At 39.8% G+C, this 16,806-nt stretch overlaps 1 protein-coding gene across 1 annotated transcript in view; it reads right to left on the minus strand.

The window, feature by feature from the left end:
• Window positions 1–637: 637 nt before the first annotated feature.
• Abca12 (ATP binding cassette subfamily A member 12) overlaps window positions 638–16,806 on the minus strand; it is a 171,151-nt gene continuing 154,982 nt past the window's right edge. The window contains exons 44-53 of the mRNA XM_085838191.1: window positions 15,710–15,963; window positions 13,013–13,217; window positions 11,890–11,999; window positions 11,478–11,619; window positions 10,023–10,157; window positions 8,008–8,111; window positions 6,490–6,582; window positions 5,500–5,605; window positions 3,093–3,230; window positions 638–1,767 (exon numbers count right to left, since the gene is read on the minus strand). Coding sequence (XP_085694317.1) covers window positions 1,660–1,767; window positions 3,093–3,230; window positions 5,500–5,605; window positions 6,490–6,582; window positions 8,008–8,111; window positions 10,023–10,157; window positions 11,478–11,619; window positions 11,890–11,999; window positions 13,013–13,217; window positions 15,710–15,963 — 1,395 coding nt within the window. The 3' untranslated portion in view covers window positions 638–1,659. The remainder of the gene's footprint in view (window positions 1,768–3,092; window positions 3,231–5,499; window positions 5,606–6,489; window positions 6,583–8,007; window positions 8,112–10,022; window positions 10,158–11,477; window positions 11,620–11,889; window positions 12,000–13,012; window positions 13,218–15,709; window positions 15,964–16,806) is intronic.

Raw genomic sequence — 16,806 nt, forward strand, 5'->3', positions numbered from 1 at the left:
AAAGATTGGGCTTTTGGTGTCCAAGAGACGAACTATCCAAAGAGTTTTCAGAATAGCAAGAGAAAGCAGAATGTAGGCCATCAGCTTGTAACCCACAATTTGACTTTGAGTCCTTTATTTTTGTTGCATCCCTTCTCTCTGGAATCCCTCTCCTGGCCAGGGTTGGTCCATGGCAAAGCTTTGCTGGGAAAGTGTAACATTTCTTTCTTTTTTTTTTTTTTAAATTTATTTATTTATTATATGTAAGTACACTGTAGCTGTCTTCAGACACTCCAGAAGAGGGCGCCAGATCTCGTTACGGATGGTTGTGAGCCACCATGTGGTTGCTGGGATTTGAACTCTGGACCTTCGGAAGAGCAGTCGGGTGCTCTTACCCACTGAGAGATGGGCACAGTGAGTGGGGAAAGAGTGTTCATAGATGAATGAGCAGAAGAGCATGGGAACTGCAAAAGCCCCAAGGACTAGGTCCTAAAGAAACTTGTGTGGGGTGAGGGGTGGGGGGTGGGGGGCGGAGAATAGATCTGATGTGTAAGGCATAGGAAGCAGGGACCAGATCATATGGAACCTCATGGGTGAGATCATGTCTTAGATCCATGGCTCTTCCCTAGCAAACAAAATGACATCATTAATGGCTTTTTCTAAACTTTGAGTTTATTGGTCATTGAAACAGAAACAGCTGTGTCAAAGCTGGCAAACTTGTACACATACATTCTCTCTCTCTCTCTCTCTCTCTCTCTCTCTCTCTCTCTCTCTCTCTCTCTCTCTCTCTCTCTCTCTCTCTCTGCAAAGGTACATAAAGCACTTCTTCAAAGGGCATGTAACTTGACATTATCAAGTAGCCTATCGTATAACCATAGGTATGGTCTACCAGGAAATAAGATAAAAATATTTTCATATTAATTTTTCTTTCAGCAAAAAGTTTCTTGTGGTGAAACTAGGATTATGAAGGTTTCTGGAAAAGCTTTAAAATATTGCCTGCCAGCAGCACATGAGTTCTTTCCCCATTTCTTTCAGGATCTGCTCAGCTGACACACCTATTTCCTATCAATGAGCAAGAAGTTTCTGGTCCAAGTTTGTTTACCACCAGGGTAAACTGTTGTCTCACTATATTGTTATCATAAGGCACCATGGGGAGCTCACTATATCCCCAAGTATTCACAGGCCCTGAAACCAACACACACACCTTTTATAGACAGTATGCAGTGTGCTCCATGTTTTCTGTTAATTGAGCCTTAGCACTTCATACAACACACTAAATTCATGTTATTTTCTAGAAATAAGTTACACCGTTGGATCACCTAACTCTGTCTTCCCAAGTTCACCTTACTTTTCTTCTCTGGCCCTACTTTTCAACTACTAACATCCATGCCTTTTAAGCTGTCCTTTTATTGAAAGTAATAAGTTAAGACATTCATCATGAGGTGTGTGGTTCACCTTTTCCCTAAGGATCACCAGCATATACATTGCATGCTCACTGTGTTGAATACAGGGAATCATTTTGGGAGCAGTAACATTCACCAATGTCCATTATCATTTGTCAGGCTTACGCTGTACTCTTGCCATGCAGTATAACACTTTATAAGGAAGAGATGTTTAAAAGCAATGTCTTCTTCGGAAAGCATCCATCAGTTGATGCTGAAGTTGAATCTGCTGCAGGTGCTAAGAATCTAGTTGATCTTCCTGTGAGTCGACACTTATGGTGGAACCTTGGCTACTGGTATCAACATTTTCGTAGGATTTTTGGTCTTTGGCAAAGTTGATGAAAACCTGAGTTTTTTTCAAGGAAATGAAATACATTAGGGCCGGTTTACAAAAGAAGAAATAAAGTTTTATTATCATTATCCCTGCCTCTTCCTCCTTCTCCCTTTGCCACCTCTTGCTCTCCTTCTTTCCCTATCTCCTTTTCTTCCTTCACACATTTACACTCTAACAAATTACGAAAGCAAGATTTCATCAAGATATGATCACATGCTTAGGCATATCCTCTCTAGAAGTCCTCTATACAGTCAACCTCAACTGGACTTTAAAAATCATGCCCATTTCTGTGAATATGACTATATTTTTGTCATAGTCTAAATGTAAAGCTATTGCCACATATATGTAATCCATATGATTTGAATTGATATCTTTATCATGTATCAATGAATCTGGTACTCTATCAAATGTTTAAATAGAAATGTCAGGAGAGAATTCACTAGTTTCAGGAAGTTGTGTGCTAAAATAAAATTTGTGTAGAAAACTCCCACCATGTTAAATTTGCCAATTTTACATATAAATGTGCCAATAAAATAGTCAATGCAGCTCTACTTACATGATTAAAATCGTTAAATGTATTCGTTCTAGATTTATCCCGATATCACCTAGAGTCTAATTTTCCAGTGCATGATTCTCAATGTTGGTCACATAAGTCTAAGACTAACCTGTCAGTGTTGGCAAGGCTATACTTGTCTTAATTCCCTATAAAATATTAATCCATAAAGTATAGTACAATCCATTGACTTACTTCCAGACTCACTTCAAAGTCAAGCATAGCGCTTATTTTTGAGGGTCTTGTTGGTTGAGCTACATAAAACTTAGTACAAAGATGATGGATGACCAAGGAACAAGCTAGCATTGAGTGGAGAAATAATTAAGAGAAAGGAATTCTTCCATTGCTGTGTTGTGTGTGAATTTAATAAACCTAAGTTCTGTTCATTTTCTGTCACTCACCCATACACCCTAGTTCAAAACTGATCAATGGAAACCAAGAAGAAATTAGAGGAGGCATTAATAGCTAATTATTTTGTAGGTGACAAGAGTGGCTTCCTGCTTCCTATGTACATGTAAACATTTATGGAAGAAGATGACATATACAATGGAAAGAAATCCCTTCATGTCTCCACTAAAAATAGTTAGTCTTCCATATCTTCCTTTTTTATTTTTAATGTCTCAAATGCAGTTAGAAATAAATTAGACTCTTCACTAAGGTCTTCAGGTGCAAGATCAGGTACTGAGTTAATTAAAAGTAAATTAAATGCCATTAAAAAGAAATAAGCAGAATGCATAATAACTAATCTATGGTACCTCGCCTTGGATCATGGCACCCATCTTACCTCCTCCAAAGTGGTCTGGCTCACGAGGAAATTTGTGATATTTAAAGCAGTCTTGTTGGTTTCCAGAAGGTCAAAGATGTTTGCTACCCCTCCTGCTGTGACTGGCACGTGGTACTCCAGCATGCTCAGGTGCTGATCCTGAGGGAACCAAAGGGGACAACTTGTTTTTTACAAAGGCAAGGTAACATAGGACCTGATCAGATTTCACTTTCAAGGAGAGCTGGGGAAAATGTTGGAAGTTGTTGCACTGGGGGTGGGGTGGGGGTAGGGTTGGGGAGGAAGCCATGAGGTAAATAGAGGTCATATTTCTGAAACTAACAGCTTGTAGAGATGAGATGAAAAATTTTATGAACATCAGAGAGAAAACAAATTAAAAAGTTAATGAAGATTTTCAAAGCATTCTGGGCTCATGAGTTACATTCTCATCTAGAGAGGAAAAATAACCCTATAGGATGCATCCCACACATAAGTCTATGCTCAGCTTGTTGAAGAGTTTTAGTAGATTTGCTGTTACATTAGATAGGTCTAAAATCCCAGAACTTGGCTGTTCAGTTGATGCGAGCTAAACATGCTAGATTTCAGTGTCTAGAAGAAGCCTTTTTGATGTTGCCTATTTCTCTTGATTCACCTTAAAAGGCTTTTCCATTTTCAAAGTTTTAACACCGGGATCATATACTCCATAATCTATTGCTACTGCCTTGGAATATGTCCAACTCCTGCTGTACAGAGTGGCTGTCATTTCTCATCTGGCTTTTAGGATTGGCTTGTTTGTTTTTCTGTAAGGCATCTCTCCAACTTGACATTCTCCCTCTATTTGCACGACTCACACTCCTGACTTGCTGTTTCTCTCTCCACATATGAATGAGTGCAGCAGCCTCCTTAGAAGCCTAGAAACTAGATATGCTGGTTTATTCTGGCAAAAGCAGCTAGGGAATCTGTTCTGAGTACTAGTTCGATCAGATGTCTTTCTTCAGAATCTACTCCTGTTGTGTCTGGAGATGCTTTTGAGCCTTTTATTCGAGACTTCCTCTTTCTCCCCTTCTTGTCTGGAGCCTGGCCTCTTCCATAAACTTGTACCTTCCTTTGTGTCTGTCTTTGTAATCTGGTCTTCTTTCATATTTAATTCTCAAGTGATCATTTCAGATATTTCGATCTGTAGATCTAGACACTACTGCAGAGGTGTAAGGAATACGCTCTTTGGGAGAAATTGCCTTTATCATCAGCTCATTTCCTTTGGGTAGTTTTAGGTATGTGCCCAGGAGACACACACAGGGGTGGGGGCATGGGTGTTTGGGGGAAAAAAACATAAGCTCCACTCAGTAAATAAACATTTCAACCCAGCAGCTGACTGAATGAGTGAGACCAACATGGTTTATAGAGGAAAGATGTCCTTTAATTTTTAATTCTAATGATAAAACATGGGCTTTGGACAATAATCTAGAAAACTAATACTTCTAGAGAAATCATCCAAGGCTTGGGGAGACTAAGGGCAAAAATAGTTTGTGCGGATATAATAATTGTTTTTAAAATGTGTTCTTTTACTCTCTAACGCCACTTTACATTAATTTCATGCCCTATAGCTTGGGAAGATATCAGACATTTTCCACACCAGCGTTGTAAAGTTGATGTTTATTCATGCTTACAAATAAGAGAAACAGAGTTCAGAGCCTTTAAAGGTCTCCTTAGATAGCTCCTCTGCACGGCCAGACTCAACCAACAACTTTCAAACTTCGTTTTATTATTTTACTCTGATTTGCTCTTCACAATTATTTGCCATCCTCAATTTGTAGAAATTACCTGTCGATCAATGATGTTAGACTGATTTTTTTCTGCCAACTCCATTAAGTAGGCGCTATATGACATTTATTTAAATGTGTATCCTTGTGTGTCCATCTGGTTGACTTTACTGGATAAGCAGGCAGGAGCAAGCTCTATCATATTTGAATCACTCTGGGATCTGAGGGTTGCTCAGGCTTATGAGAGTTTATTTCTCAAATGAAAGGAACAAAACAGATTTTAAAAAAAAAAAAAAGGTCTCTCAGCTGCAGGATTCTGAGCTCACTAATTTTCTTTGTTGGTCATATAAGGCCTGTCATTGCTAGATTCCCTAATGTATGCATGTTGCTATTATTAGACTGGAAGTGTATACAATTTGAAAACAAATCCAGGATGATCAGAAAGACTCTGCAAGGAAGAAACTAATATAACAAATGTGAAATAACCAATTGAAAATACTTACAAAGATATGTAAAATAATCTGGGGATATTACCACTTTGTATAAAGTTCAAATCCTGAAGTAATGGATTAGGTTGAATCACAAAGCTGTGACCCACTAGGAAAGAGTGAACACCCACTTTGTTATCACTGGAAAAGACAGCCAAGGTCAAAGGTGGAGCCACCACTTACTTTTAAGTATGTTTTTGGAAAGTGTAGCTGCATAAACTTCGTGAGGGTTTCCATGCTCACTTTATTATTTTTCAAGTGAACCTTGACAGTAAATCCACGTCCAAACCTAAAAGTGCAAAATACAGTATGAGTTACATTTTGCCAAAATAGCTCCCCTGGAATTCTAGATGATGAAATAGGTCCCAAGCCAACCATCATGGCCCCTTTTCTTATATAAAGGCTGTCATTTGGCCATAAAAGTTCAGGATGTGCTACAAACTGGAAATAGTTCAATGCCATGCTTTTGTTGTTGTTGTTGTTATTGTTGTTGATTTATTCATTTCTACCACTGTACTGTGTCAGAATGTTTGCAAACATACAAATCTGGCTTTCTTGGACAATCAACAATTGGCAATAGGTCTCTCATAGTTTTGTCTTTATCTCAGATAACAATTTTGATAAGACAATTAAGTTGCTGTATGGGTAGGTATAGAGTATCATCCTGTAGTTTGGAGATTCACACAGATATGTATAAACGCACATACACTTGGGAGTATAAACTAATAATTTAATTCTAATGTGATGCTAATATGATATTTATGCATCTTTCCCCAATGCATTCTTGATTAAAAGGTTTTCAATGTGGTGAAAATGTTAAATAGCTTACAGAACGCTTGTGCAAATGGCAAGCGAACGTGGTAGATTAAAAATCTATGCCTTCATGCACTTGTCAGGTCTAATTTGTTACTGGTACATTCTTGAGGCTACTTCCTGGGAGTATTTTGGTTGCAAATTATTTATTATTATGACAATTAGGAGCTTCAAACCTTCTAATACTTGGGGATTTTAACTAAAAAACACAATAAGCCCTTAATAAAATAAATTAAATTTAAAGTGTGGAGTATCTCTCTTCATCTCACTTTTTCTTTTCATTGTACAGTGGCTGCGGGGTTCAGGAACTGTTGGAGCAATTCCCCTACACAGTGTATGACCAGCATATTTGTTGGTTACCTGCTTTTTATGTGTTGCAGAGACCCAATGCACTGGAACCTTCCATTCACCATAATGGCCAGCCGGGTACAAAGAGCTTCACATTCTTCCATGCTGAAAGAAGAAACACGTTCCTATCAACATCCAGGGCACATAAAACTGGGTTGCAGTTCATAAGCATATGTTTAATTAGTTCATTAGAGCATCGTAGCAATCTCCCTTGAGGGCTCTATTGAGATGGTTTAGCTGTTAAAGGCTAGGTTCATAACCCAAACAAGAAATCTCTCTTGAGAAAGAGCAAAAAATAATCTTAAAATACTAATGAAACATATTCAGATGGGTGTATATGGCTGTCCTTCCACACTTGAGGTCACCTGTCCTGTCCAGCACACCTCCACTGTTGAATCCAATAGTCATTTCAAGCTCATTCATGCTTTGACTCAAGACCTACGTTTCCTATGAAGTGTTTCAAAAATGATGCAGAACACCTTTTATTCTAGCTCATGTCCCGGTTGATTTTGTTTTGGGGTTTATAATCAGTTATAACTTGTACAAGCTCTCTCACTTTATGGACGATGGTACCCAGAGAGAGTCCCGGTTCTCACACTGTTCACTCCATGCAGATGTTTGTAGGAAGAGAAAGTTGATCTCCAGGATAACAGACTCAAAGCTGGGTACAAACAAGTCTCTTGATAATACAGAGATTTAATTAGTTTCTGCTATGTGGTCATTATAATGAAATGTAAGCTCAATCCAAATCATAAGGAGAGGCCAATATCCGAAGAGAGGCACAAATAAAATGCTTCCGAGTCTCTCATACTTAGGAGACTAGGGGGTGCATTCTGCGGATGAGAGCCATGTGAGTGAGTCCTAGGGGACAGGTGAAATGAGAACCTGCTGACGATTTGTAGAGACTACTTCAAGAAGAAATCACACATGAAGAAATACATGGAGACAGAAATCACAGTGTGTAGACATGGAGCCAAGAGTCATCTAGCATCGCTAGTAGGAGGGAGCATTAAGTGGGGGAAACACTAAGGATTCTGAAACTTTCTGAAAGACGATGGTGAACAGTAGCTAAGAATAAGCAGGTCTTGAGAACTTCATGGCAAAAATGTCTGCTGAGACCCTGTGCTCTGTTGTCCCCTGGTATCCTCTCTCTGAAACCTCCGTTCTTTACCTACTACCAACAAGCAATACTCTAAACAGGCTGGTGAGAGGGCTCAGTGGGTAAAGGCATTCGGCCACCTGAGTCTGATCTCTGGGACCCACATGGTAGAAGGAGAAAACTGACTTCCTCAAACTGACCTCTGACCTGTACATGCAAATACAAATACACTCACAGAAAGAGAGATACACACATATACACACAAACTCACAGGAAGCACACACATATACTTTCATAGACCTACACAATACACATACTCACACAGACACACACACACTTGCACACGTACACACTGTTAATACAAATTAAAAACAAAATATTCCAGACAACGATGTGTTACCCAGGGTTCCTTGGGACCTGGCTCAGTTTACCTGTGAGATGTGAGGATGACAGAGCATTTGTTCTGCACCTCTTCTGAAATGATCCTCCAGAGGTGTCGTTTTGACTTGGGATCCATCCCAGAGCTTGGCTCATCCTTAATAAAGAATTGCCAGAAAATTTTATCAAATTAATTAAGTTTTGACGAGGTTCTTTATAAGAATCACTGCATTTCAACTCCCTGGGAACAGAAATCACTTTTTGAGGTCCCATGAGTAACGTGTTTTATACATAATAGGCTTTTTCTGCTTCTGTCAAAAGCTCAAAATTAAGTATTTTAAATTGTCAGTCTGTTTAAAGAAGTGTTTCAGAGAAGCTGACACAATGTTACTTCACATCCTTCTCTTATGTTTCCCTAAGAAAAAAAATCTACTTCAATTACTGAGAGAGCAGAGTTTTTACATTTGACTCTACATTCCCACATATAGAGTCGAAGCTCTGTCAACAAGATTGCCATCTTTCCCGGGAAAGCCGGATCGTGGCTGTGAGCAATAATGTGCCACGTGGAGCAGAAGAAAACACAACCCGACATTTCAGTGAATATGTTCCACATGTATTTTTAGTGTTTTGTTATTAATTGAAATTTAAGACTCTCTGGGAAAATAAAAATAAGACTTGTAGAAGTCTCCAATGTTGGGAGAAACAAAATCCGCAATACTCTTCAAAGTGAATGAGGCTTGGAAAGATCCGGACAGAGGTGTTTTTAAAACTCCAACAATAGATAATGGAAAGAAGTGATAGTGGATCCCAACAGGTGTTCAATAAAAACAAATTATAGGCTAAGATTAGAGGAAAAAATTAAAATGTATGTGCAATGGGAAGAGGGCGATCACTTTGCCTAGTAGTGCTAATTTAAATAGAGCAGTGAGCATTCCTTTGGGGAAATGATAAAGAAGATATTGTCATCGATTCTGCTTTTGCAGGAAATGGAGTCTGCAGTAAGTACATAGAGGAGCAGGGCAGTGTCTTCCTCCTGTAGCCTGCATTTCCCTGGCTCATTACAGCACAGCATTTACATGGTGCTTTTACACGCAAACAGCTTTACAACTTTTATCTCACAGGGGTGCCCCAGGATTGTTCCGTTCCATTTAAAGAATGCTTCCACAACAGGGTTCCATTATAAACATTGACAGGCAGCAAGGTACTGAATTCTAAGCTTCCAGTAATTCTAGAAGGATGGTCAGTCTGGGCGGTTTAAATGGTTGGATCCACCGTGTGACTTAATCCCTGGAATAATGTGCTGATTTATAACTGCATTTTCCTGCATGCTGTTAAAGTTCTTTTAAAATTTAGAGATCCATGAATTGAAGGCAATCTTCCAAGATAAGACATGTGTATTTCTCTGAAATAAAGACCCTGGTGCTTTGTTGGGCCCGGGGAGTAGAACACTCCATCACTAGTATGTGTCATTTGTATTTGCAGGTGAGCAATTAAATCTGCAGCTCTAAACAAAATATAAACACGGAGTGCATTTCTTGATCCTCTCCCAAGTTCATATAAAACGACACAGTGCATTTTCCATCACAGCTCAAGCTCCATAACTCATATTTTTAAGCTATAAAGGAATATAATTTTAGTACAACACTTTGTTCTAAAATGTGCCTTTCTTCCTCAGCAAAAATTGGAAACTGCTAGTTCACTTGATCAGTACCTAACAGAAATATGATTTCATCAATAAGTGGGAATTAAATTTGAGCCTGCTCTATGACTTATTTGAAACCCCTGAGCTGGTTGCCGTTATTTCGAATTCACATGCTGAGAGTTTTCTCTGAAGCCTCCCGAGCCATTGCTTCAGACACAAAGTGCTTCCCGAGGACACTGTCATGATAATAAATTATTTGCTAATACAAATTCTCCGAATGTGGTGGCAGTATACGTGCTCTGACCGTAACTGGCACACAGTGGGACCTCACTAGATGTTGACTGTGCTGCTGATGAGAACGATACACATGGCTGATGTGCTGCTCTAATTACACACTAGCAGCTTTGTTCATAATGCCTCTCTTACCAGCAGGAGGATGGACGGTTTCCCTATCAAGGCCAGGGCAGTGGACAGCTTCCTTTTCGTGCCGTAACTGCACATGGAGGTAGATCTGTCCTTGTAGGCCATCAAGTGAAGTCTCCTAAGGAGTTTATGAACAGTCTGTGGATAAGAAGAGGAGGGATTAGGCACCCCGACCCTCGTTCAAACCCTTAAAGCGCCAAATGGAACAAAACATGCCAGTGAATGGAAATGTTCCACACGGAGAGCTTAGGCCTAGAAGAGATGAAAATATTTAAATTCCACATTGATTTTACTTTCACCTTTAAAAGATCACTTAGAAAAAATGAACACTTTATTTAAAAAGAGGAAAGCCATTTTTTGTGGGCACATTTTCAAATGAGACTCCCCCTAAAATGTTTGTATATGCTTACAATTACAGATCATACCTTATGCTGTTACCAAGGGATTCTCCTACAAAGCTTAAAAGCTGACAAGAACTAAAGCAGAATTCAAAAAGCAGGTTTCCCATTGATTGCCATCTCAGATCATCTTTCCATCTTACTGAGCCATGAGTCGTCAGAAAGACTTTCAGACTATTTAAAGCTGACCTGCTATCAAAACTGCCATGCATTAGGAACCACAAGTTCTTGCGGTTATTTCTGTAGTTAAGGAACCCTTGCAAATGATGAAATCCGGGTGGGATGCTCCCATCAGGTGTCCAGAGTTTGAAGGACAAAGAAATGCGCCCCAACAGGTTAGTCATTCCATTACAAAAATACACTGTTGCAGTGCTATAGAGAGTTGAAGAATAAAAGTAAAAATTAAGGTTGGTATTGTAACTTAGTGGTAGTATATATGCTTAGTATATGTGGAGCTCTGGGTTCAATCCCCTGCAATAATTAATGATAATGATGATGATAATGTAGAGAAAATAAAAAAGAAGGAATGGAATCTATTTCACTTGGGCATTATGCAGAGAATCATGTGAACCAATGTTTATTTGAAGAATAAAAAAAAAAAAAGAAAAGTAGCCGGGCGTGGTGGCGCACGCCTTTAATCCCAGCACTCGGGAGGCAGAGGCAGGCGGATTTCTGAGTTCGAGGCCAGCCTGGTCTACAAAGTGAGTTCCAGGACAGCCAGAGCTACACAGAGAAACCCTGCCTCGAAAAACCAAAAAAAAAAAAAAAAAAAAAAAAAAAAAGAAAAGTGCACATCACCATTTAAGGTTCAACTTGGAGCGAATCACAGTGTGACTATCAACTTATTAAGGGAACTGAATAACCTCAGGCCAAGGAGCTCCTGAAGCTGAGCTTGCAGACAGATGCAGATATAGACTAGACCATCAAGCCAAGTTGGCTCACTGGTTAGACATTTTATGATTTCCCATGTGGCATGACTGCTTTGCCAGGGCTCCTATGAGAGGAGGATCGGAGACAGCAGTGGTCTTTAAATTAAGCAGTCCTCTAAATATATACTTACTTCTTTGATGTCCTTCTCTGGAATCCCATGCACTCTGGCGTAGAAATACAAGTGTTCTTCCACAGTTACGAGGTCATCTAAAGCATCCTCCTGAGGGCAGTAGCCAACCAAAGAGCTGTGAGAATCCACATGTCCCAGGGATCTAAATGGGGAAAATCAGAACATAGGAGGTTCTAAAAACAGGTCTCTAAGTATTGGGTTAGTGGCTTTGTTTTGGTTAAAATAGACAGCAAATTTGATGAAGGGAGAAAAATAATCTATCAGAAACATAGTTGTGGATTTAAAAAAAAAACCTCCAGTCACTTCAATGATCCCCTCCTTAGGCCAGGAAGATTTATAACACAATCTCGAAATTAGATAAAAGTCCATTTAAATTATGTTGTGCTCAATAAGTAGAAGTACTAGTTTGTACCCGCTCTTGTTTCTGATCAGGATGTTTCCACTGGAAGGAATTATGTCTCCAGTCAGCATCTTAAATATAGTGGTTTTCCCTGCTCCGTTCACACCAAGGAGACCAAAACACTGGGATGGAGAGAGAAAGAGGAAAAAAAAAAAAAAGATGTAAGCTACAGAAACATGTTAACATGTTGCTATTGTAACTTCTTCCTCCTCCCTGGGTGAGACACCCTCCCCGGAAGAATAAATCACTGTAATTACTTCTGGATTGTGTACTGCTCTGCTGGCATTTGGTAAGACTTTCTCTTCTAAAACAAATGGGTGTTATGGGCTCTTTTCCCTTTAAGCATCGGAACATCTGTATGTACAGAGGGTCTGCTTTACATATGCTATAGTGCCCCTTTATGTGACATGATAAAGTACCCCTCAGGTAGGATGTGCTAACTCCAAGAAGTAATTACAGTTATAGATTGCACATAATTTACACAAAGTCAAAACTTTACTGAAAAAGCCACTGATGCAATAATTTATGTCACTGAGTGAATTTGATGCACACGGTCTAGCTCTGCACAGAAAGCTAAAGGGAAACAGCAGCAGCCAAATTCCTTTTCTTCTTCCAATGCTCCCTGAATCTTTTATCTGTGAAAACCATAAGAATAGAAGTCAATGCATGCTAGGACCTTCCCTCTGAAAATGGCTGTCTTTCTGGCAGACATTGAATAGGCCTAGGAATGAGAGGTGCCACAATGCATCCTGAACAATCTTCCTGCTGACAGTACACCCCAGAGACAGTGACAGTGGGAATGGGTGCAGGATCTGCTGTGTGCTGAGAATAAACCCTCTCTAGAAACAGCAAAGATTCATACGGCAAACATACAACACACCCTCCACAAACACACACACAAACACACCCACCCTCCACAAATACATACATACATACACACACACACACACATAAATATGCCCACCCTCCACAAATACACACACACACACACATAAACATACCCACACTCCACAAATACACACACAAATAATACACACACACAAATACACACACACACACACACATCTAGACTATGAAAATATTCAGGGCTTGGATTTTCTATTTCTAGATGACAAAATAAAGCCATGGCCCCTACCTCTCCAGCAGGTATCCCCAGGCTGATGTTGTTGACAGCTATAATCTTCTTGTGGATCAGCTGGTAGGTCTTTGTGAGACGATGGAGCTGGACCAGGTCAAACTCAGCTGCACCACTCTCAACTCGTAATCTCTCAGCCCGCACATCTTCATCTTCATCTACTGTCTCCATGATAGGTGAAGATGTAAATTTCCTGAAGAAGAGCCTGAAAACCAGATTCTGAAATGACGTGACTCTGTCTGGACACTTCAGTGCTCTCACTTCTCTGGAAGCATACTGCCTTCCTACTGTTAGGCGGTTCTTACGCTCGTTGTAGTGTCCTGTTTAAATGACGGATGTAGGCAGCAGTAGTCATGCTCTTCCCATAATCTCTACAATGCTGGCAAATAGTGTTGACTTTCCATGGATGAAATGTCTACAGATCCATTGTTCAATCTTAGAATCCTAATTTCTAAATGAGATGAGTGCCTGAAAGCTAGCTTCGAACAGGGATTTCAGAATCATTAGTGGAACTCAGCACTTACGAGCCCAAGATCACCCATCCCTTATTACTGTACCAACTGTCTTCTTCTCCTCCTCCTGCCTTCCTTCCCTCTTTGTATTCCCCTTTCTCCTCTTGCTCCTTTTCTTTCTTCCATCTCTTCTTCCTCTACTTGTCCATCTCTTCTTCCTCTACTTGTGTATTGTGATAAATCTAAAATGAGGCATAATTACATTCTCTCTTCTCTCCTTATTTTATCAAGGGGAGGGAGATAGAGCCCAGGATTGTACTGCTAACAATTAGCAGGTCTCTCTGTTTAAATAATTCATAATATGAAAACCATTGATCCTGCATTCTACTTACAATCAATGTCTCATTTAAGATCCAGGAGATAATTTAGGATGGTCAGCCTTACAGAATCTCCAAGTCCCAGCCTCACCTCAGTCTTGCCCAACAAACACCAAATCAGAAGAAAACGAAACCTTTTAAGGTTCTGCAAATTGGTTATTTCAGGCCCACCCTGAAAATCTCTGCTTCTTTTAAAAACAGTCCCAGGATTCCAAAACATGGTGTTTTCTTTGTATCTATTCTAGTCTAAAAGCCCATTCATGCAGTCAGTCTCCAAACCCTAGAAATGCCTTAGTCATGGACCAGTTTCCTGACTCTCTATTTCTACTATAAGCTTCAGTTTTACCAATTCTCAGTCTCCTCACACTGCCCCTGTGTCTCTGACTCTTGCATCCTAGTCTGCACTGGTTCTACAAAAATGACACCTGCTAAGGTATCACATGGTTGCACTATTCTCTGCTCGCTAACCTTTAATAGACTGCCATTGGCTTGTTAAATAAGGTCTAAACCAGATCTCCTTCCTAAGCATTCAAGAGTCCCCATAACCTTCCAGTCACACTGTAAGCTGAGATAACCTGCTGTTCATTACATTTATTCTATCTTCCAATCAAATAGTATAATTTTTAATTAAGTAGTCTATAACATTTTTCTCTTTCTTCGTTCTTCCTTTTATTATTACTTAATTAAAAATTTTATTTTCAGTAGGTAATGCAGGCTCATATTAAAGTTAAAATGGTACCAGAAAATAGGATGTCAAAAGTAAGCAGCCTTCAAGCAACACTGACAATAAAGATAATCTATTATAAGAGGGTACATTTCTTCTTAACTCTCATGGTCATACATAATGCTCATTTCTTAACCTTTCACTTTTATTTAATAACTGTTAGAATATTACATAGATATTGGATCATTCTCTCTCTGTGTGTGCATGCTTTATATTTAAGTACATATTCAAATACATGTGCAAGAATACTTGACCATGAAGACACTCATGCAGAAAAGGATGTTGGGTGTCTGCTCCATCACTCTCTATCTTATTCCTTTGATACAGAGTCTATCATTGCACCTAGGGCTTGGAGTTTTGGTTAGATTAGATGTGGTTACAGGCCTTTGCATGCTGGGCTTTGCATGCTGGCCGTGAGCATCTGAATTCAGGTTCTCATGCTTACACAGCCAGTGTTCTCTGCTGAGTCACATTCCTCACTCCTTGATCATGCCTTCTGATGGCTAAATAGTGCTAAACTTATGACTATAGATGTATACACTAAGCAATCCCTAAGTAAAGGTACACTGCTTGTTCCCACCCTTTTGCTATTAGGAATGGCCAGTGTGGTGATGTAACACTATACATGTGTACAGAAGTTTGCGCTGTTATCATTAGCAATACTTCCTAGGAAGGCAGCACTAGTTAGGGCTAAATATACTTGGCTGTGTCTGTCTTTCCATTTTTTGATGCTCTCATTGCTTCATCCCAGTCATCTTCTCCCTCGCTGCTTGCTGCTCATACTACACACTCGAAGGTCTTTCTCACTTCTGCATGTGGGTTCAGAGTGTATCAGAGTGTATCAGTGGGTTCCTGAGTGAGGGCTCATCGTCCTCAACTCACTGACTCTCTTCTAGGGTGACAACTGTGCTTACTTAATTTTGTCTCTTACAACAACACATTATGCATGAGGTTTGTGGTGTTGTCACCAGGAACACATAGAAAGGCTGGACAACTATTTCTTAGACTTAAATGAATGATAACTTATGCTAGCATGTTTTAAACGACTCTAAGGTAGGTTTTGAGGTGTTACTAGAGGAAACACCAAGATTATTGCTCATCCAGCATTTTCCTGGAGGGGAAATGCTGTTCTCCTCAGGCTTACCTGAGCTTCTTTATCAGCCACTCATTGATGAGGAGTCGCAACAAGAAAAACATGGTGCCCTGAGAAACCAAGGCCACAAACATTGCCCCTAGCTTATCCATCTCAAAGGTCTCGCTTGGATATTCCACACCGTAGGCTTTTAAGAAATCCAAGACTGCCTGTTGCTGAGAAAGTTCAATCAAACCGTAGCCAAAACAGAATTGGGGGAAGATCAGGAAAATCCGCTTGAGAGTTTCAGAAATAAGTTCTAGCGTCTGAAACAAGAGAAAGAACCAAATTCAGTCTTAGGATTCCAACTAATTGACAAAGCATTTAAAACTGGGTGACGACAGATGGCGACACCTTTGCAGCTAGGCACATAGTTCACATGTATGTTGCAATATCATACTGTATCTGCTACCTAAATGACAGTCTGACAGAGTTTATCATCAAAATGCAAGTAAAAAGAATGTTTTTCTCAAAGTAGCCCAAAGTATCAGGTCCAATTCTGGAGACAAAATCCCTTCTAGACCTGGTTCAGATTCAGCGGGAGAGGTAAACCTGGCTAGAATGTTGGGATTCAAAGCAGTATCAGTGGGTTCCTGGGTGAGGGCTCGGGGAAGCCTTTGACCTTAGGGAATCTCAACCAGGGACAGAAAGAGCTTGTGAAATGAGATGCAAGGAGAGACAACAGATATCAAAGAAGCAGAAACGGGCTCATTCTCACATTATTCACACATAGGCCAATGACTTCCTCCTTACCCTTTTCCTTATCCTCAAGTGGCCTTGCCTGTCCCTCACCTCACTTCATTTCCCCTCTATTCTTTTGCACTCAATTGCCTGGGACTGTTAAAGCTTCTCTTTCACTGATCATAATTGTTAGCTCTGAATGGCGAGTGATGCTGACAATGAAGTAGATTCCAATACATGATTGAAAGGGATTTTTTTTTTTTCTTTATGAGTGTTCAAATGAATCCTAACCCACAGCCACATATACAATCCAATCTTTCCACCACTGCACCTTAGGGATTTATTAATGAGTAGAATGTTTAGCTGACCAGTAGGTGCCATACAATCTATCTGATTTTGTATCTACCACTTTACTCAAGACCTAGCAA

The sequence above is a fragment of the Mus caroli genome, unplaced genomic scaffold (assembly GCF_978045245.1).
Source record: "Mus caroli unplaced genomic scaffold, Mus_caroli_1 scaffold_1, whole genome shotgun sequence".
In the NCBI taxonomy this organism is placed as follows: domain Eukaryota; kingdom Metazoa; phylum Chordata; class Mammalia; order Rodentia; family Muridae; genus Mus; species Mus caroli.